The sequence below is a fragment of the Camelus bactrianus genome, chromosome 1 (assembly GCF_048773025.1).
Source record: "Camelus bactrianus isolate YW-2024 breed Bactrian camel chromosome 1, ASM4877302v1, whole genome shotgun sequence".
NCBI classification, from domain to species: Eukaryota; Metazoa; Chordata; class Mammalia; order Artiodactyla; family Camelidae; genus Camelus; species Camelus bactrianus.
The window spans coordinates 84,131,103-84,154,118 of NC_133539.1; the positions used below are offsets into that span (position 1 = coordinate 84,131,103).

General features: G+C 35.4%; 1 protein-coding gene and 1 long non-coding RNA gene across 2 annotated transcripts in view; one reads left to right on the forward strand and one right to left on the reverse strand.

The window, feature by feature from the left end:
* The window catches only part of LOC141578356 (uncharacterized), a 161,860-nt gene that overhangs the window by 130,769 nt on the left and 8,075 nt on the right, over positions 1-23,016 (forward strand). The window lies entirely within an intron of this gene.
* The window catches only part of SERPINI1 (serpin family I member 1), a 75,187-nt gene continuing 73,914 nt past the window's right edge, over positions 21,744-23,016 (reverse strand). The window contains exons 8-9 of the mRNA XM_010952078.3: positions 22,300-22,389; positions 21,744-22,084 (exon numbers count right to left, since the gene is read on the reverse strand). Of these exons, the coding sequence (XP_010950380.2) occupies positions 22,008-22,084; positions 22,300-22,389 (167 nt within the window). The 3' untranslated portion in view covers positions 21,744-22,007. The remainder of the gene's footprint in view (positions 22,085-22,299; positions 22,390-23,016) is intronic.

The window sequence follows — 23,016 nt, forward strand, 5'->3', positions numbered from 1 at the left end:
GGCATTGGTTGAATGATTTAACATATTTCTTTCTGCATCTAAACAGTGAAGTCATTCCTGTCTTTTGAACAAAAAGTAGAGTACATAGCTCCCCAAATTATTCTCAAAATTAAGGATAAACAGCTGCTATGATTTTGAAAATATAAAACTATTTTGACCATCAGAGGCTCATTTCAATGCATACAAAAATAGAGCTATATATAGTTAACACAGACTTGCATGTTGCTAAGTTATAATCACTGAGTCACTGATTAAGGAGTGGCTTGCATCTGGGGACTTTCTTGAAAACAAGATTTTTCACCATCAAAATGGTTATCTTCCTTTCTTCAATATTTGACAAAAACTAAAGTAATACAAGATTTCAAATGTTAACCTGTGACACTTTCAAACCTAGCGATTGAACTTTATTAATCTACTCTATTAGTGGAACTAAAATAAGTAATTATGTAGATGATTAGAGCCCTAGACAACCTCAGAAGTTACAGGACACAAAAACATCAGAACACTCCCAGGCAACTGAAAGTGACATCAAAGGAGTGAGGGTCTCAGCTTCTCGAAGTGTCTGGCTGCCCAGCATGGGATGGGGTTGTAGAAGGAATGGGACCACAAGAAGGAAATCTTGTGCAAAGGTAGCAGCAATCTGTATATAAAATCTACCAAGTACCAACAGAATGATGGCCACATCAGGAGATGACAGCCTGGGTGGATTATGACATGAGACCACCTATCTACACATACTCCCTGTATGTGTACATGCCTCCTGGTTCTCAGATGCAACTCCAGAAAAATGTCAGGGAATGAATCCTGAAATGAACTAGATCTATCTTTATCCCCTGGTGCAATGGGCTTGATGTATGAATTGACTTAAAGGAAAAAAATTACATTTCTTGCCTACTTAAGTTTAAGAACTGCAGTGCAAATATATTGCACTATATTTCTCTGCATTTGTGTGTATGTCTGAAGAATATATTTCTAGAAGTAAAATGCTAGGTCAAAAGATAAGTATCTTTCACATTTTGGTAGGTACAACCAAATCTCCCTCTAAAATTATATGTATTTTTATTTTTCTACTAACTATGTATAAGAGTGCCCTTTGTTCGATGCCTTTGCCAATATTTATTAATAGCATCTAAAGATTCATTTACTTAAAATATCTCCTTTGGTGTATTTCCACTGAAATATCTCTTTTGGTTTGCTTCCAGAAAGTCCTTGCCCAAAGGTAATTGCATTTGCTCAATTTCATTCAAATCCAATGTCATTAATTCATTTTTATCATCTATTTCCTTTGCTTTGAGGACGTGTAAAATAGAGGTGGAGGGCAAGAGACTCACATTCACTAGGTGGTTACTTTGAATTGGATGCTTTATAAATAGCATTTCTCATCCTAATAACATTATTTCAGCTGTTCTCAGTGTGGTCTCTAGACAAGCAGTGTCAGCGTCAACTGGGCCTTTTTAAAAATGCAAATTCTCAGGTCCCGCCCTAGACCTACGGCGTCGGAATCTGTGGAGGGGCCCAGCACTCTTTTCTCTTTTTCAAGCCCTCCAGGTAATTCTAATTTACCCTAGAATTTGAGAGCCACTGCATATGCCCATTTAATAGATGAGGAGCTGAACTGAAGGACTAAGTAGTTTGCTCAGGGTCATCAGCTGTAGACAGTTGGCCTGACCTCAAAGTCAGCACCGTGCTCCCTCCTTGTGTGGAGGTAAAGCTTAAGGGAATGAGGTATAAGATGTGCTGTTAGGGGAGGACAGTGTGGTAAAGTATGACGGAGTAGAACTCAGAGAAAACCGAGCAGCAGCAAAAGCTGGTGGATAACGATGCTGGTCAGACGATTATTGGCAGAGTAACCAGGGCTCCAAAACTAGGATGGAGGGACTGGCTTTGCCAACATATCAGTTGGGCCTGACATGGACCCTGGGCCTATCGTTCCTTTTATTCTCACAAATATGCCAGAAATGTGGAGATTAGATAGTAAGCAGGGCATATGCCCATGATTTGTGGGTTAGAATTATTGTAATCCTGAAAATATAGCTAAAGACAGAGGAAACATTGGAAGACAAATCTATCTTGTTCAAGAATTAGGGCATCTTTCAGAGATGATTATTAACCTCTGAAACGTCTTTTTTTTTTTTTTTTTTTTAAGAAAGAGAGAATATTGCAGGTTTTGTGATAAGAAGTTTGGGTCACAGAAGTGTATGGAAACCAGAAAGTAAACTTTCTTTTGGCAGAGGAGAAAGTTTAGTATAATTCATTTTTAAGTAAAAGAAGATAAGTTCTGCGAGATAGACTTTCCCTAACTCTCTTTGCCTGCTCACATAGAAATGTAACTCGAGCTATGTGCAGGGAGTAACTGGCCACTACTTATTTAATTCGGGAATGTGACTTTGGAAATGGAGTCCATTGAGTGGGTTCTTAATTTCAAGAGCCCTGTGAATCTGGAATTAAGATAAGTACAACTTTGACTTCTTATGATATACTTGAGTGCCCATACCAACATCTCCTAGGTTGATCTTTAGGACAAGGCAGTGTTTTTCTTTTTCTACCAAATCATAAAATAACCAGAAAAAATTTTGATCAACTTAGAGGAAGGTAATGTGGGTGGTATGGTGTTGTACAGTGGTTCTCAAACTTAAGTGTGCATCAGAATCACCTGGTAAAACATAGTTTGCTGGGCTGGACTCCCAGAGTTTCCGATTCTTTAGGTCTGGAGTGAGGCCCGAGGATTTGATTTTCTAACAAGTTCCTTGGTGAGGCTGATACTGAGAACCACTGGTATAGGGAAAAGAGTTTGGATTTGGGAATAAGAATACCTGTGTCCCTCCCCAAGTCATAATATTTAATTTCCAAATTCCCTTGGACAAATCACTTAACCTTCCTGATTTGGCATTTCTCTTAAGTAAATTAGACATAATGGTAACAATGCCAACTTAATAAGGTAGTCCAGAATTTTGGGGACAACTGAATGCAGTGATGCAGGAAAATGTTTGTGAATATTGGTTAATAATTCATGTGTGATGGTAACTTTATGTGTCCACTTGACTGGACTAAGAGATGCCCAGATAGCTGGCAAAACACTACTTCTGGGTACATTCATGAAGGTCTTTCCAAAAGAGATTGGCATCTGAATCAGTAAATGGAGTAAAGAAATCTGCCCCCACCAACGTGAGTGTGCCCTAATGGAACAAAAAGGCAGAAGAAGATCAAAGTCTCTTGTTGAGCTAGGATATCCATCTTCTGTGCTGGGACAGCCCAGCTCCTGGTTCTCAGGCCTTCAGACTCAACCTGAATTATGTCATCAGTTTCCCTGGTTCTCCAGCTTGCAGACGGCAGATTGTAGGACTTCTCAGCCTCCATGACCACGTGAGCCAATTCCTATAATAAATCTCCTCTTATGTATATTTATATATATCCTATCGGTTCTGTTTCTCTGGAGAACCCTGACAAACACAGTGTTATTTCTTCCTCTTTATTTTTATAGTTCAAAACAAAACAAGACTCCTTCATCCACAAATTTATCACCAGTCGGCTCTGCCTTGCTTTTCTCGAGGCTGATATAAGCCAAAGTAGGTGAGCAGTCTATCAGAATGATAAATTAGAAATTCTGGTAGAAAATACTGGTCTACCCAATAACCATCTCTCCCTTTTTCTTATTAACAAAACATTAATTTTGTTCAAGGGTGAGATAGCTCAGTGCTCAAGGAAGAAGAGCCTCTCCCCTAGCCCAGGGATGTGAATCATAATCGGTCTAGTCCATCTTAGTAACCTTGGCTTTTTCTCACATGAATAATGGTAAGAGGGCCCAATTCGTATATTCAACATAGACTTATTGAGCGTTAAGCATTGTTTTTGGTGCCGGACTATAAAGATGAATGAGGGTGACTAATAGTTCAAAATGGGAGGCCTAAACTGAGCAAATAACAACACAAATAATTTTTACCATGAAATAAAAGCACTGTGTGCAGTAAGACTATATAATTGGAATTCTAAGCTGTTCTGGGGGAAGCGAGAGGAAAAGGGTATCCAGGATTCTGTAAGTAAGTGGCACGTTGAAAATTAAGGGTGGGGGAGGGTATAGCTCAAGCGGTAGAGCACATGCTTAGCATGCACAAGATCCTGGGTTCAATCCCCAGTACCTCCTCTAAAAATAAATAAGTAAATAAATCTAATTACCTCCCTGTACCAAAAAAAAAAAAAAGTTAAGGATGAATAGGAGCAAAAATATTTCAGCCTTTTATAAAGGCTATGAAATGAAAAGAAGCTTGGCACATTACACAAATTCGAGATATTAAATGGGGTCAGATCATAGAAGGTATTATAGGTGCTGTAAGTATAAATTACACACCAGATTCCAAAGACTTAGTAAGAAAAAAAAATCTAAGTATTACATTAATAATATTTTATGTTGATGACATGATGAAATGACAATATTTTGGATATATTGAGTTAAATAATTATTTCATTAAATTTAACTTCACCTGTTGCTTTTTAGTTTTTTAACATGGCTACTTAAAAAGTAAAAATTATCTGTGTGACTTGCATGTGTGGATTACATTGTATTTTATTGGACGGAGCTGACCATTGTATTGACAGTGGAGATAGAAAGAAGTAGACATATTTGAAAAGTATTTAGGAGACTAAATTGACTAATTTGATGATTAGTCAAAGAGAGGGTTATCAAGATGATATCTCTATTTCTGGAATAAATAATAGGGTGGAACTGTTAAGTAGGTATTTAAGTTGGGGCACCAGGCAGATAAGGTGGAGGAGAGGAAGGATGATCCAGAAGATGGCAATATGCCTGCCTCCAGCATAAAGGGGCTTTACTTTTTCTAAACGAGTGCCAGCAAGAAACTGGTTAAAACCCAACAGCAGCAACTGCGCAGCAGCGACAAGGACCTAACTGGACATGACCCAACGCTCATTGTAATGTAATTAACATTGCAGATTTTAGGCCCCACCATGGGTTTTTCTGTGTGCATCATGGGCAAAGACATGTGCAAAAGGGGATGAGCATGACTAAGCTCTCCAGGGGCAAGAGCCATCAATCAGTCAAGAGATCTCCTCTAAGTGAAGGTGTAAGACAGAGGACCAAAGACCAGCATTGCTATCTGCCCTTGGATCAGCCTGCTTCCCATTTTTGAAGGTGTACTTTCCCTTTGCTAATAAATCCTTTAAAATCTTTCACTAAGCAATGCTTTGTCTCCCATCTGAATTCTTATCTTTCGGATATGACAAGAACTGGGGTCTTTTCCCTTCCCATTTTGGGGTAACAGATCCATCATTTCTTGAGATATAGAAGGAGCTGGATTAAGGAAAATCTGAACGATAATAATGTTACATTCAGTCACATTGAGTTTGACATTCCGAAGCCCAAAAGATATCTGAGCCAAACAGACATGAATTTAGGAGTTGGTAAATGAAGCCATGGGGTGATTGAGTTCAAGGGGAAACTAATAGTTTAAAGAAAAGAGAAGACTGAGAAGGAGCCACCAGAAAAATAAGAGACAAATAAGGAAAGCATATTATCAGAAGTAAAGGAGGGAGGGGGGAGAGGGTATAGCTCAATGGTAGAGTGCACGCTCTAAATTTACTAAATTTGCTAAAATAAACTCCATATGGGTTGAATATCCAACTGCAAAATGAAACAGAAATGCTAAAGAATACATAAGTGATTATTACATAAGCAGAGAACATAAAGAAAAATATTGATAAATTTAACTTTATAAAATTCAAGACATTAAAAACATTCTAAACCAAAATAAAAGGCAAAATACAACCCAGAGGAAATAAATGCTCACAACCTATGAGAAAAGGTTAATGTATTTAATGTAAAAATCTTACAGAACTGTAAGAAAACAAATGTCTAGTTAAAATATAGACAAAAGGCATGAAAAATTTTCCCAAATTAAAGAGTAAAATTCTATTTCATGTAACTATTAAAGATTTTTAAAAATAATAAATGCTACTCTGAGAACATGGACTGTGTCATATTCTGTTGATATAACTCAATATAATCTTTTTGGAAAGCAATTTCAAAACATGATTAAAACCAAAAAACTGTATATAGTTTTGACCTAGAAATTTCATTTATAAGACTGTATCTCAAGGATATTATCATAGCTATGTATAAAAAATACATGTACAAGAACATTCATTAAAGCATTATTTAAAATTATGAAAATTAAAACAGCCTACATTTCCAGGAAAGGAGGATTGATTAAACAAAGCATGTTACAGACATACAATAAAATGCCATTCAGGAAGGATGTGAGGATAAATATTTAATATTCTGAATATATGTGCATAAGATAATTTTTAAAATGGGAACAAAAAGTGTGGTGCCATTTCCCACCCATATGACTGTAGAATACACAACAAAATGTAGAAGTGGTTATTTCTAGATGGTAGACTTATGGTGGTAGAATAATGATAAATTCTTTTTTTCCTTTTGGCTCTTCATGTTTTTTCAAATGTTCTCTTCTTTCTGTCTTCAATAATTTACTCTATAAAATTATGACATAGTTCAAACATGCAGTAAAGAATGTAACATAACAAAACTGAAAACTCAGAGTGTCAGGTCTTAACAATATTTCATTATGTCAATTTCAGAGGGTTTTTTCCCCTTCCCTCCTTCCCTCCCACCACCCCTCTTCCTTCCTCCCTCCCTCCCTCTCTTTCTTTCTTTCCTTTTCATTCTTTTCTTTCCTTTTCTTTCCTTTCCTTTCCTTTCTCCTTCTTTCTTTCTTCCTTTCTTTCTTTCTCTTTCTTGCTTTCTTGCTTTCTTGCTTTCTTTCTTTCTTTCTTTCTCTCTCTCTCTTTCTTTCTTCCTTTCTTTTTCTTTCTTTTCTTTCTTTCTTTTCTTTCTTTCTGTTATTTTTCAGAATTAAATAATATTGGCACTTTAAACCAGAAGGAAATAAGAGGGTTAAACAACTTTAAAAATAAATTATAGGAAACAGCCACTTTCTGACATCAGACTAAAGGCAGCATGGAGATGCTTGAGGAAAGGCAGATGAGCCCTAGAATCCCCTAGATTTTTCTGCTAGGGGTCATTGCTGAACTGTAGTACAGATACATTTGATATATTCCTCCCTTGGATACCCATCCTTGATCTCATTTCTAGTCTTCTCAATCCACACAGGTTTTTATATGTTTACTATATACATCCATTTAGTACTATATGGTACTGTTTTGTGTGGCTTAAAATTTTACACAAATGGGTATGTTGTTCAAAACTAAGTTTTTGAGATTTTTTTACATTAATCTCTGAAACTTTATTTTTAAAATGATACATAATGTTCAGTTCTATGAACCTATGATAATTTATTCATCCATTCCTGTTTTGATGGACATTTAGTTCATGTTTTACACAGTAGATATTACTTCTACAAAATCATGAAAGTTATTGAGATTATTGAACAGCTGTAAAAAATATTACATGATGGGATTGAAATAATATGTTAAATAATATCTTGCAGGGATTATCTCATTTTGCTACTAAAATGTAAATATTCATGGCTAAGTTTCCCTTATATATATATGAGGTAAATTCTGTTTAAACTCATAATAACTTAAAATTTTTTCTTTAATTTTAAAAAACCATTTACTCTCTGAAATACTAAGAAGAATGTAAATGAGAAAACAAAAACCTATTTTAGCTTCTTTGTAATGGAAGTTTCCTAGGCAATCACACATCTAGCAGAAAAAGACTGTTTCAGCCTTTTTTAAAGGTCAACTGAATTTTAATGTACAATTCACCCATCAAGTTGACACAGAGCTACTTATTTTTCTGAACCAAAAGGTAAGACAATGCTCACTCCTCTATCCTAGGGGCCCAGCATATAATAGATGGCCAGTAAATATTTGTTAAATAAATTGGTATTGAATATATTGATTTTTGGCTTTGAGAGAAGTCTGACATGTTGGTGTCAAAATGTAGACGTTACAGAAACACTTGGGTGTTTTATAATAAGGAATGTGGGCAGAATATCTCCTTTAACTTGGTATTTTCCTGGAAAATCATAGACGTGATTATGGTAGATTACAATAGATTCTTGTCTGACTTGCTGTCCCTTTCACTCAGTACCTGCTAGATGATATTAAAGCTTCAGTGAAGTATCAGATGGCAGTATTTTGGCATATAAATCAATTCTTATGTAGGGAAATATAAATATGTTCATATATACATTATTATACTCTATATAGATCATTTTTATTAGAAATTTCAAAAAATTGACATTAATTCCTTAAAATGTTATAGTTTTAGTATTATCATTGATTATTTCTTTGTTGTTTACATTTATTCTTATTTTCTTCAGTATACACTCATATATCTCAGCCATGTTCCCAGGTCACAACTTTTTACAGATAATACACATTTTCACTATCTGAACTGCCTTATATTTTATTTTCCGTTAACATAGTGTTTGAAATGTAAAGGTAATTTCAAAAGGTAATTTTGAAACTGTTGTCTAACTATATGGATGGAGTCACTCTTTAAAATGTGTTGATGAAAGTTAGCTGCATACAAACTTGTGAAGACATAGCCCTATGCTCTGTGCATTTCATTTTCATTCATTCATTTGCCCAGCAATATCTTTGAGTGCCTAAAATGTGACAGGTTGTTTAATAACCCTGCTGACTCTGCTTGGTAGTCTCGAGCTCTGGGTTCTAACTATGACTCCACAACCAACAAGCAGTTTGGTGCAGCGATTCAGAATGCTGGCTCTGAGGAAGGAACCCCCGCGACTGAAATTTTAGCTGTGTGGTCCTGAGCACAGTGTACAACTGCTTCAGGCAATAAGAGGAAATGAGAAAAGCACTCAGGATTAAGAGGATGAAATGGTTCACCTTGTAAAGCACAGTGGCCAGCCCATAGAAAGTGCACAGTTAGTGTCAACACGATGAAGTTGAAAAAAATGTTTACATTGGACAAGAGCTGCACTTCCTTGGGTCTCTGTTTCTTCAACTATAAAATGCAGCTTTGAACCAGGTTCTCTTTAAGTGCAAATAAGTGGTTATTTGGGGGCCGAGGGGAGCTTCTAGCAGAAAACTCTTGCACTTCCATTACCTTAGAATAAATTAGGCATCCCAGGATGTCTTTAACGGCTAGTCAGAAGTGCAAAATACACAGAGGTAAATATTCCATTCCTGAGGTGTGCACAGGTTAAGTTTCCAAAATCTTTACATTGCCAAATCCTAACATTGGTCATACCTCCTTTAAAATAGTGAAATAAAAAGTGATCTTGGGGGAGGGTATAGCTCAGTGGTAGAGTGCGTGCTTAGCATGCATGAGGTCCTGGGTTCAATCCCCAGTACCTCCATTAAAAATAAATAAATAAAAATCAATCAATCAATCAATCAATCAATCTAATTACCCCCCCCCCGAAAATATTTTTTAAAAGTGATCTTGGTTAGAGTCAAAGCTGAATAGTCACCATTACAGGACCACTGATTCTGTGTTTTTCCACGTAGAGAGATTTTAAGGTCAGCCTCTAGACATGCACAGTCATATTACCAGAGACATTACTGCTTGCTCTTTTACTCACAGTATTTACTGAATGTGTCAGCATTTTAACTCTAAAAAATAGAACTATCTATTTTTGGAAAGCAATTAAAAATGTATGTTTCAAAGATCACATTTGATCTGTTATTTTCCTGTTATTTTATTTAAAATTATTCTATTTTTTTAATCATCGTCATTGTAGTATTTAGGCTCTTGCTTTTATTTGTTTTTCCTTGACATTTTGGGTTTTGGAGTTTTATCAGCTCTGTTTTGATTTTGAAACTGACTCTCAGAGCCAAGTTCCTATATTAATAGCTTGAACTCTGTCTCTTGGTGGAGAAATGCACACAAAACTGCTAAATTGCCTGTAAGTCTTTCCTCATCTGCTCTGTTATTATTTAGAACTTCCATTCCATGTTGTATTTTCAAAGTAACTTAGCACTGTTTTAATTTGTGTTATGCCTGTGAAATGAGAATTCCGTGAATACCCCCAAGTAGGTTAGTTTATAAAGGATCAGTAAACATCTTGATTTTCAAGAGAAAATAAAGACCCAAACTAAAAATCAGAATAACAATTAAATATATTTAAATAAATGCAGTATGAAAATGAGTCTAAAAGAAGTGATTCTTGCAGCAGAGGAGGGGGAAGGCTAATAACAAATCCTATTTTTTAAAAAGCTTTAACTGGCCCCCTTTAAAACAATATTTTTAATTTAAAATTTTTTTTCCATTTATGGAAAAAATAAACTATATTTTTAAATGTATTATATTGCATACAATAAAATGCACAAATCTTGTTTGCACAGCTTGATTAATTTGATATCCACCTGAGCTTTCCTCTGTCACACTGCGCAGGATCCTAATTGCCTTAGTACATGTCTGTCTCTCCCCCTAACTCTTTCTACAAGAGGGTAAGCTCTCTGAAGGTGGAGACTGAGCCAAGCTTTCTGGCTTCTCTGTGACCCCATAGAGCCCGGTAGGTGCTCAGTCAATAATGAATAAATTAATCAATGAATAAACATTCATTAATAGGATATCTGATTATGCTGCCTGACAGCCTTTCTTGCTGGCTCAGACCTGGGAAGAAGTGATGGGGATAAGGGTTGTCAATACCTGTGGCAGCCTCAGCCTTGGGGGTGTTAAAGGGTGATCTGTCTCAGTCAAGTCTCTTAAGTGCACTTGAGTTTCTCAGAGAGAGACAATCAGGCAAAAGATGCAGTGTCCTGGGCCTGCCTGGTCCAGGAAACAAAGAGCTGTTGCAAATGTTTGGTTCTTGAAATCAGAGCGGAGAAGCAGTGACATTCCCACCAGTACCTATTAGCTGACACCCTGGGCCTGTGCAAGAGGGCTGTACACAGCGCCCGCGCTTGAAAATTCTTCCTGAAAGTAACATCCTGCCTCCTGGCCTCTGACAACCGCCAATCTGTTCTCTGTTTCAATGTGTTTGTTTTTTAAGATTCCACATCTAAGTAAGATCATATAGTATCTCACTTAGCATAATGCTGTAAGGGTCCATCCATGTGGTAGCAAATGGCAGGATTTCATGCTTTTTTTATGGCTGAATAACACTATTTCATTGTATATGTACATCACCTTTTCTTTATCCATTCATCCATCTATGAGTACTTAGGTTGTTTCTGTTTTGGGCTATGGTGGATAATGCTGTGATGAATATAAAGGTGCAGGTATCTCTTTGAGATAGTGATTTCATTTCTTTCTGATATATACCCAGAAGTGGAATTGCTGTATCATATGATGATTCTAGTTCTAATTTTTTGAGGAACCTCCGCACTGTTTCCCATGCGGGCTGCACCAGTTTACATTCCCACCAACAGTGCACAAGTGTTCCTTTTTCTCCACATCCTTGCCAATGCTTGTTATCACTTGTCCTTTTGAGGACAGCCATTCTAAAAGGTTTTGATTTGCATTTCCCTGATGATTAGTAATGTCAAGCGCTTTTTCACATAACTGTTGGACATCTGTTTGTCTTCTTTGGAAAAATGTCTATTTGGTTCCTCTGCCAATTTTACAATCGGATTATTTGGATTTTTTTTTTTTTTTTTTTTTTTTTTTTTGCTATTGAGGCTTTTTGTTCTAATAATTGGTTTTAAATTTTTAAAAAATTGAATTCACTGAAGAAAATATCTTCTGTTTGATAGTAGCTGAAATGTTTACTTCAGGAGGAAGCTATAGCAGGTGTTAGACCTAGACCAGACCAAAGAAGATGGCTGGGATCGCAGGGTGGGTACAGGAATGACTTGGGCCTAGTTTAGTGGCCAGTTTATTCCCCAAATAACAGAGAAGCTGTGCAAAAGAGACAAACAACAGCAGACGTGGGTGGGTGGGCACAGTGCTCCCTGCCTCCCGTATAGAGGCTGCCCAGGGATCGGTGGTCCTCGTGATGTTTTTGGAGGGAGCTCTCCCCAAGACTGGAAGACCGTGAGGACTGTGAACCTGGCTACTTCCTGGTCACTGCCCAGAAACAGCTTGTATGTCTGTCCATGGCTTCACACCCCCCAATTAGGAACTCTGTCACCTTGTATAACGTACAAGTTCTAGCCATAGAAATTCTGTGTCAGCACTGGAGTAATCTGTTACCTGGGCCTGAATGTCGGGGCCAAGGAGTCTGTCATGTATGCCCACCCTGAGGCTTCCCACAGGTAGGTCTACACCTGGCCTCTCACAGGTGAGAAGCCATTTTCCTAATGCCAGAGACTAGGTTTCAGGATCAAAAATATGCTCTACTCATAGGGAGAGAACTTCTAGCTGACAAGATAAACTCATAGGCTTTGCTCTATCTTTATTCTCCATTAAAGTGATTTTTTTCACCTTTTCCTTTTTCACAGACCAGGGATTCAATAGATAAGCACTTTTTTGCAATAAGCTATGTGCAGAAGCAAACAAGTATAGACTTCAAGATGACTATGCAGCTACATGAGTATTACCTGAGCGAGCATCTCTTTAGAAATGTTTTCTATCTTCAAGGAAGTAACTTCTTACATTTCTCTAACAATGAAGTGATTGATCTGATCAGTTAAGTAAATTTATCAAGCTGAAATGAAAACATGCCTTTTGGCAGGTGTTTTTCGGTAGAGAAGATTAATCGGCCTATCAAGTGAAAAAACAATTATCTGAATGTTTTTGTTGCCTCCTGTTTGAGACTTATATGGACCAGACCTCTTTACTCTGCCTCCTGGGGTACTCACCATCTCATCTGTGTCCCAGTTGCTTCCTTCAGCTGGATTTCAAGAGCCTTAAGAGCCTCTTGGCTCTGTGTCTAATTCATCTTTGTACCAGGTGCATGATAAATTAGTAATTAAGTGAATAAATATGAAAAAAACTTCAGTAAAAAGAAAAGTGTCCACCAAAGTTACTGTGGCAAAGGCTTACCTATACCTAATTATAAGGATTTGCTTTTTGAAATGTTTCAGTTGAGACAGTCTCTTTTAGGGACAACTTAAAATCGCCTCCAAATTCATGTATGTAAAAACAATTAGTCCCTTGTAACTACAACCTAAAGATTCTGAAAATACTATTACTTTACGCATTCAAAGACTTAGAAGCGCTTTCTTTAATAAATGACGTGTTACTCTTTCAGCTGGTCATGGTAAAAATGACCTTGAAAGAACCAATGGAATGCACTTTTCCCCATGAGTTTGTCACTAAAGTCGAAACTGGTTCATAGATTCCTCTTTAATCTATGTACTTTGAGTATAGGGTGTAAATCAGGAGACTTTCAATGGGGAAGTTAACAAGAATCGGTAGTTCACTTATGATTTTTGTCTCCAGTATCTGACCAAGAGAGAATTCTTTTACTTTTTTTTATGGCCAACACTGTGTTTTTGTCCGTTTTATCTCCATCTTGGCTGACAATGGACTCTTCCCTAGACATCAAAGACATCATAGAATAGGTATAAAGGGCTTTTACTGGACTTTTAACTTGGAGTTTTTACTTCCAATGAGTCAAAAGTATTATTCCACTTCAAATCTGAATCAGAAATAGGCTAGATAGAATTGTGTCATAAAAATGATGATGATTTTATTTCAAAAGAGTGAAAGATTCTTATTCTGTTCTATGGAAGTTGCCACTGAATGCCAGAGGTTCATTCCAGTGTGCGCTTTGTATAGTTATGTGCAGATTCCAAAAGATAGACTGTAACATTACCAACTGCTTTGTCCCTATTGTGAGGATTTTTTTCTCACCAAACTTCTTTAAATGTTGAAATAAAAGCGGTCACTACCCTCATCAGTTTATTAGGATTACAGTGACATCTTGTGGCATGTCATTTTCCCTTTTGAAACTTACCCAGGTGAAAAATCTAACACTAGTTCTTGCTAAAGAATTTTAGCCTCATTAATATAATAGGTATTCATGAAAAAAACTCAGAAACTACAAGTAGAAGCCTAATGAACAAAATGCATTTACCATATTTGGGTCAAGTAAATATTTCTGAATAATTTCAATTAGAAAAAATATTTTCTTTCAAAATCAACCCTTAGCATGTATTTTAAATTTTCTTCCATTGGCACCATTATGACATAGAAAATGCCCTAGAAATTGGTTTCAATTTTATCTATGCAAAGACAATGTAATTAAAATTAGAAGTCTATTGCTAAGGAAGTATTGTGTGATTATCGCTTCTGTGAGTTGTTGAGACCAGGTTATTAAAACAGTCTTATTGCAGGAAAGATTTTTATTGAAAGAGAAAAATGTTTAGAGCAAAATTCAGCCTCTGCCATTTAATCTGATAATTATCAGCCTCCTCATGGACTGCCTCTAATTAGCATGTACAGTATGTAAGGTGAGAATGTATGAAGCTACATTAAGAGATATAAGTTAAAAAAAAAAAACTAGATTCAATATTCCCACCCACCCCCTCTGCCCTCATCACACACATCCCAGTCATTAGCATTCACTTCTACACAATTGGTGTCAGAAAAATTCTTCTTTCAGATGTTTCTTAATGACTGTACTTCAGGTACTGTAGAGTCATTTTGCTGAAAGTAGTTACCATCTGCAGGTAGCTTGTGAATATTTGCTTTTCTACTCCCTTTTCCTTTCCTCTCTCACACACTCCCTCCCTCCCCTCTTTTTGAATTTGAACTTCTGAATAACCTTTATGATAGCCAGTGAAAGCAATCTCATTTGGAAATTATCAGGTGACAACAGTTCCACTTGCTGTGTACTGTAATAAATATGATTCCTTAACAAGTCTTGCTGTGAGTAATATGCTATTTCACCCAATTCAAGACATCAATTATAAGACACTCCTTTGTTTTATGTACTGTTTAGAAAGAAAAAATCACTTTCAGTTCAACTATGACACGTTAAATAGAATGTTTATTTCAAACTCATTCGAAACATGTCTTTTAGACTTATTTAAATACTTTTTATTATATATCATACTTAAGTATATCTTAAAATGAAAATATAAGCAAAATACAATGTTTCTAAAATACAGAGTCTAGTCCAAGTGACTTTCTGTGCAGTGACTGATGTCCGTGTCTGTCCATTGTCCTCTAAGCCACTAAGAGCACTGGTGACACAGTCTTGCCCAGGGCGCAACTTTTGTCTCTAAGACTTTTTTCTAGGGTATTGACACCAATTTCACAAGTTTTGAATCTGGCACTTTATCTTACAGAAAAATCAATGAGAGGTTTTTAGACAATAACCGGGATTCACAATGCTTCCTTAAATAGTCATTATGATTCTTTCTCAAATGGTTTGTTGACTGAGAAGCCAAGAGATTACAGTTAAGCATCATGCAACAGGATTACTGCATGCACAGGCCATGCCATTCTAAGTCATGACTGTTACCTTTACCAGCAGTTGTAAAACACCACTGATCGCTCCATTTTCATAAATGTTAAAATGTGAAGAATGATGTGCCTTAGAAGAGCTGAAATAAGGTAATGTTAAAGCTAATAGCTAGCCTTTCATGACTGACTGCTGTGTGTCAAGTACTTACTCTGTTTCTCATCCACAGTATATCATTTAATCCTCAAATAATCCTGTGATGTAGATGTTATTATCTGAATATACAGATAAAAATTAAACAACTTGTTCCAAGGACAGACATCTAGTAAGTGACAGATCTGATGTTTAAACTTGGTTCTCTCACATTCCACAGCCCATGTTTTCCCATGAGTATCTGGTTATAAATATTTAAGCAGAAAATATTTGAAGATGAAGTCACTCAAAGGATAATCTCTCCATCAGCAATTTTTCTTGAATAACAGACAAAGAGCAATTATGTGAACAAATGTCAGATTTATGTGTTTGTGAATTATCACAAAACTTTCAGAAAAGGAGAGAGATGAAACAGTGTCTCCTATCTGAAAAAGAGAAAAAACTGCTGTATCAGCTAGTAGCTGTGATGACTGCCAAAGAAACATTTTTTGGAACATGCCATATGTCACAAAAAAACACTTTATTTTTCCCCAAATAGACAAAAAAAAGCACCCCAAAAACAAACCCCAGAAATTTCAAAAAAATGGGAGAACATATTTGCAAACCATACATATGACAAGGGGTTAATATTTAAAATATATATCCAAAGGAAAAGAAATCAATATCTTGAAAATACATCTGTACTCTCACATTTATTGCAGTATTATTCATAGTAGGCAAGACACGGAAACAACCTAAGTGTCCAGAGATGAATGCATGGATAAAGAAATGTAATATATATAATTCCTGTGTAACATATATATGCATATATAAACACAAATGTATATGCACACAAAGGAATATTATTCAGCTATAAAAAGATGGAAGTCCCGCCATTTGTGACAACGGGGATGAATCTGAAAGACACTATGCTAATGAAATAAGCCAGACAGAGAAAGACAAATACTGTATGATCTCACTCATAATGTGGAATCTAAAAATCAAATAAAAAATATAAAACATAGAAACAGAATAGAATGTTAGTTGCCAGGACTGAGGGATGGGAGAAATCGGAAGGTACTGGTAAAAGGATACGAAATTTTAGTTATAAAATGAGTAAGTTTGGGAGATTTAATGTACAGCATGGTGACTATAGTTAAGAATACTATATTGTGTGCTTGAAATTTGCTGAGAGTAAATCATAAGTATTCTCATGATACACACACAAAGATAACTATGTAAGGTGATAGATGTTTTCATCAACTTGATCATGGTAATCATTTCACAGTTTATATATATATCAAATCATTGTGTTGTAAACTTTAAATATATATAATTCTCTTTGTCAGTTACACCTCACTGAAGCTGCAAAAAATGATTTAAAGCAAAAGCAAAAGATGTATAATTGTTTTTTATTTCCTCCCAAAAATATGAGAAAAACAGAAAAGTTTTCATAAACTGTCTGTGCACATTGCATGTGTGTATGTGTCTGTGTGTGTGGTAATTTATACATGTTAAAGGAAATAGAACTGAACTATACTTTTTAATTTTTTGCCTCAAAAAACTAAAAATATAAGTACCATATGATCTTGTAATTCCACTCCTGGATATATATCCAAAGAAAATGAAGACACTAATTTGAAAAGATACATGCACCCCAATGTTCACAGCAGCATTATTTATAATAGCCAAGATACAGAAGCAAACTAAGTATTCATCAACAGATAAATGTATATGAAGTTATATATATTATATATATACACACACACATATATCTTTAAGTTATATAAATACATACGTGTGTGTGTGTGTGTGTATAAGTTATACATTGTATATATACATATACATGTATATTATAGGACTATTACTCAGCCATAAAAAATGAAATTTTGCCATTTGCTACAACATGGATGGATGTAGAGGGTATTCTGCTAAGTGGAATAAGTGAAATAAGAGACAAATACTGTATGTTATCACTTATATGTGGAGCCTAAAAAATAAAATGAATGAATATAAAGAAAAAGAAACAGAGTCACAGCTATAGAGAACAAGCTAGTGGTTACCAGTGGGAAGAGGGAAGCGGGGAGGGGCAAGATAGAGAGACAAAGAGGTACAAACTACTATGTATAAAATAAATAAACTACAAGGATATGTTGTACAGCCTAGGGACTATAGTCAGTATTTTATGGTAACTTTAAATGGAGTATGATCCATAAAAATTCTGAATCACTATGTTGTCTACTTGAAACTAATATAATATTGTAAATCAACTATACCTCAATTTAAAAAAAGAAGCTAAAAAAAGATTTACTTTTTCATAATGGCTGCACCAAGCTACATTCCCGCCCACAGTGTAGGAGGGTTCCCTTTTCTCCACACCCACTCCAGCATTTATCATTTGTGGACTTTTTAATGATGGCCATTCTGACTGGTGTGAGGTGATACCTCACTACTTTTGATTTGCATTTCTCTGATAATTAGTGATATTGAGCATTTTTCATGTGTTTATTGGCCATTTGTATGTCTTCATTGGAGAAATGTTTGTTTAGGTCTTCTGCCCATTTTTGGATTGGGTTGTTTGTTTTTTTGTTGAGTTGTATGAGCTGTTGATATATTCTGAAAATTAAGCCCCTGTCAGTTGCATCACTTGCAAATATTTTCTTCCATTCTGTATGTTGTCTTTTCATTTTATTTATGGTGTCCTTTGCTGTGCAAAAAGCTTTTAAGGTTAATTAGGTCCCATTTGTTTATTTTTGCTTTTATTTCTATTGCCTTGGTAGATTTCCCTAGGAGAGCATTACTACAATTTATATCAGAGACTGTTTTACTTATGTTCCCTTCAAGGAGGTTTATGGTGTCTTGTTTTATGTTTAAGGCTTTAAGCCACTTTGAGTTTATTTTTGTGTATGGTGTGAGGGAGTGTTCTAGTTTCACTGATTTACATGCAGCTGTGCAACTTTCCTGACATCACTTGTTGAAGAGACTGTCTTTTCTCCATTGTATATTCTTGCCTCCTTTGTCAAAGATTGATTGACAGTAGGTGTGTAAGTATATTTCTGGGCTCTTTATTCCTTTCCATTGATCCATAGATCTGTTTTTGTGCCAATACCATGCTGTTTTGATTACTGTAGCTCTGTACTGTTGTCTGAAGTCTGAGTGGGTTATTCCTCCAGCCTCATTCTTTTTCTTCACAATTGCTTTGGCAATTCTGGGTCTCGGTGATTCCATATAAATTTTAGCATTATTTGTTCTAGTTCTGTGAAAAATATCCTGGGTAATTTGTAGTTCAGTGCAGCCATCATGGAAAACTATATGGAGATTCTTAAAAAAACCGAAAATAGACTTACCCTCTGATCCAGCAATTCCACTCCTGGGCATATATCCAGAGGAAACTCTAATTTAAAAAGATACATTCACCTCAGTGTTCATAGCAGCAGTGTTTACAATAGCCAAGACATGGAAGCAAACTAAATGTCCATTGACAGATGATAGGTAAAGATGTTGTGCTATATATATATATATATATATATATATATATATATATATATATATAAAATGGAATACTAATCAGCTATAAAAAAGAATAAAATATGCCATTTGCAGTGACATGGATGGACCTAGAGATCATCATACTAAGTGAAGTAAGCTAGAAAGAGAAAGAAAAATACCATATGATACCATATGTGGAATCTAAAAAAAAAAAAAAAAAAAGACACAATTGAACTTATTTACAAAACAGAGACAGACTCACAGATATAGAAAACAAACTTATGGTTACCAGCAGGGAAGGGGGTAGGGAGGGATAAATTGGATAAATTGGGAACTGGGGATCTGTAGATACTAACTACTATATTATAAAATAAAACAACAAAGCACAGGGAACTATATTCAATACCATACAGTGGCCTATAATGGAAAATATGAAAAGGAATATATGTATGTATAAAAGAATGACTATGCTATACACCAGAAATCAACACAACATTGTAAATCAATTAGACTTCAATTTAAAAAGATTTACTTTTTCAACAGAAAGGGAAATATTGAAGAAATTATAAACAAAATCAAACAATAGGAAAAACTTGGTACTATCAAGTACTCAACTTTTAAATATTCCACAAACATGCTAATAATAAGGCAGAATCCATTTTCATTTAAAGGACATCTAAATTGTATTGAAATATTTTAAGGTAAACATTCTGAATAGTAAAGCTTAATCTATGTCAGCTAATAAAAGTTGCATTTTGTACTTTATAAAATCCACATGCTTCTCTAATGAGGTTTATTCTTCCTTATAAGTGACTTGTTTAGTTGACTAATGACTACACAGATATAGTAGTATGTATAGGTGCTTAAGAAGTAGTGATAAAGTAAAAAAGAATATCACAAACTCAGAATATCAATACTGAATCAACATTAGTTACCCCAGTCTGTGTGCCTTATAAATAAAAACAAGAACACTGTTCTACAATAACCTCAGCTTTATGAATAAACTATGAGTCTTCTGAAAATATAAGCGGCAAAAGATTCAGTGTTAAGTATTGTGTCCTTGAGTTGGGTACTCAGAAATTCTTTTGTGAGCATTGCCTATAAATGTCTCTATATTTTTAAAGACTATATTTCAAGTGTTGTAATATGCAGAGAAAGTCTGTATCTTTCCATAGTGTAGACTAGGGGGGAAAAAGCTTTAGAGTAAAACCATTTTTTTTCTTTTTGTATAAGTTCATTGCACTTTTAATATAGACTACAGCCCTATCTCCTGAATCTCTCCAAGTGGTATGAAAATTATACAGCTTTTCTTTTTCCATATATAAAAATATCAAACATGTAAACCTGTGTTAAGTGGAGTTTTGCTGCCAACTTACATACATGGGCCGACAGCGATGGCATCACCTGAGAACTTGTTGGAAAAGTAGAATCTCAGATCCAACGCCAGATCTAAATGAGGATCTGCAATATTTGAAAAATAAGATCCTCAGGTGACTCCATTACACATAAATATGAGAAGCACTGATTTAGGATACTTCATTGATTGATCTAATTTTCTATAAATTAACCATATGTAAACAACTAGTATACAAGTAAGTGTTCCACATGTATCCTGTATTTAGCAATATTCAAGATTTAGTGTGAATTAAAATCACCAAGGGAACTTGTTTTAAAATGCAAATGTTCAAGTTTTTCCTCAGAGTTTAGAATTCAATATGGCTAGGGTCAGGCCTCGTTGCTCCAAACCACAACTCTCCTGAAGAGAATTAAAGTTAATCATCATCATCATCATCATCATCATCATCATCATCATCATCATCATCATCATAGCAAAATATCTAACACACAAGATAGGCACATACAAAGGTTTCTGTTACATTTTGAAATGTTTCAAACTTCTTCTGAAATCATTATCATAGAATCCAGAATCTGGCATTAATGGACCTGGCTGCATTTATGGAACATGATGAATCCATTCTTTCCCCCCTGCCCCCTTCCTCCTAAAGGAATACCATTATTTCAGCCACAGGATAACAAAATAATTTTACTGGAGAACTTAAGAAGTTGACACTGTTCCCATTGGAATCAACTACATCTCATACTAGAAAATAAGAGCAAAATATTATGCAAAGTATCTATTATAACTCTCAGGAGGTCTCAAACACAAATGCATCCCAGAGCCATCAGCTAACCAATGGGAGAAACAAGGAATGTGATATTCCACTTACAGACACTCAAGTTCAAAACCTTCTACATAGAACAAAAAAGAACATCCCTGTGGGCAGCTTTCAGCCCATGACCTGCTGGTTTCCAGTATCTGTGCTAGCACAGTTTCTCTAGTTAACTCTCCAGTGACATACCAGAGGGCATATTTTTATTATTAATTTGCTCATATGGATTATTTTGGGACTTTGGGGAACTATGTTGTAGTTCCAGTCTTACTGGTAGCAGCAAAACATGGTGATATACCAGGCTTGTGATCTCCATCACCCATCTGAAGCCAAGTGGGTTTTTAAAGACATAATAAATAAACTATTGCTATAATCTATGGGTTTGCATCACCCTATTTTTTTTCCTAACTAGTTTTGTCATGCAGCCACACAGAAGATGTTCAGTTTGCATGTTTTTATATTACACTATACACCGTCTTCAGAGAAACAGTAATTAAAATTTTTGTGGAGTGCTTGTCTTCACCTCCCTCTTGCTTGTTATGTATAAGTGTGCAATGCTAATTTACTTTGGTGCTTGGATTCTGCATGATTATGAAAGACTTAAGATGTCCAGAAACATCACTGTTTCCAAGTTTCAACCAGAAGTACCTTTATACTACTAGTTCTGAAATGAAAAACAGAACTGTTCACATGTTCACTAGGTACGTTTATTTTAAATACTAGCACAACAAACACAAAGACATGACAGGACCATTACTGCAATAATACTGGTAACATTCCTTGCCAAGTTGGCTTATAATTTACATACATTGTTTTTATTGGGATCTATTTTAAATATTTTAAATATCATCTTAAGATATATTATTGTAAAACACCAATCTCAAATATATACCAGTTGCAAACATAATGTGCTTAGTTACTATTTTCCTTGTTATTCAATTAAAACGATTTAAAGTTCCTCAAAATCATGTCCGCTTGTGTTCATGGTTTCAGGATGCATGACTCGTCCCATGAACAGGATTGTACCTGCATTGGGTTGAAAGTGAACAAAAGAATAAGATATTTCTTTCCCTTCTTGCTTACAATTAGCAATAATCTAAAGATAAAAATGTGAATAAATTATTTTCATTTAAAAAATCATTTGAACACAAGAGATTATCTGATATATAAGGCAGGAAAATGTTTTCAATTTGAAAAAAGTGTTTCTTCTTGGTCTGTTAAATAAAGTTCTGTTCTCTTACCTGTCCTCCTGTTCCTGATAAGAAAGAAAAATGGATGGTCGACAATAACTTGAGGATACAGCACAGCCATCCGGCTAATTGCAATCATTCCTGTAGTGCAGAGAGAAAGTAACTACGTGTCTGTGGATGTGCAGGGACTAATGAGTAATTTCTCCAAACCATCTATGTTAATGCAAAGGTAACGATTTATACAAAACAAGATTTTAAAGGAGAGAAAGAGAGAGAGAAACTGTAAAGGTGTTAACATTTCTACTTGATCTTTAAAAAAGAAACAAATACACACTCACCAAGTTTCCTCCCACCATCCCACCAAAATTATACGGCAGTTTATTCTGCCTGTTAACAAATTTTTATTCTCTGTCTCAGGTAAATACTTATTGCTTTCCTAAAATGACCTTTGAGTTAAGGGAAGGGGGAAAAAAGAACCAAAAAGCACCCCAAACCAAAAACAAATACAGTTTCTTTATATTCTCAAATCATTATTTCTTTTATCTGAAATGGGGGTTTTTATCTAGCAAGTCAACAGGCTTTTAAGTGGCCACAACGGCAATGATTAAAGAGAAAATATAGCAGTGAGAGATGCAATGGTGTTTCCTACAGCTGGGAAACTGAATTCCCCTGAGATCCCTTTTGTGGGATAATCATTTTATCCTCGCTGCAGGGTGGTTTGTTGCCAGGGAAAGACCGAGATTAAATTACGTAGGATTTTAAGCTTTC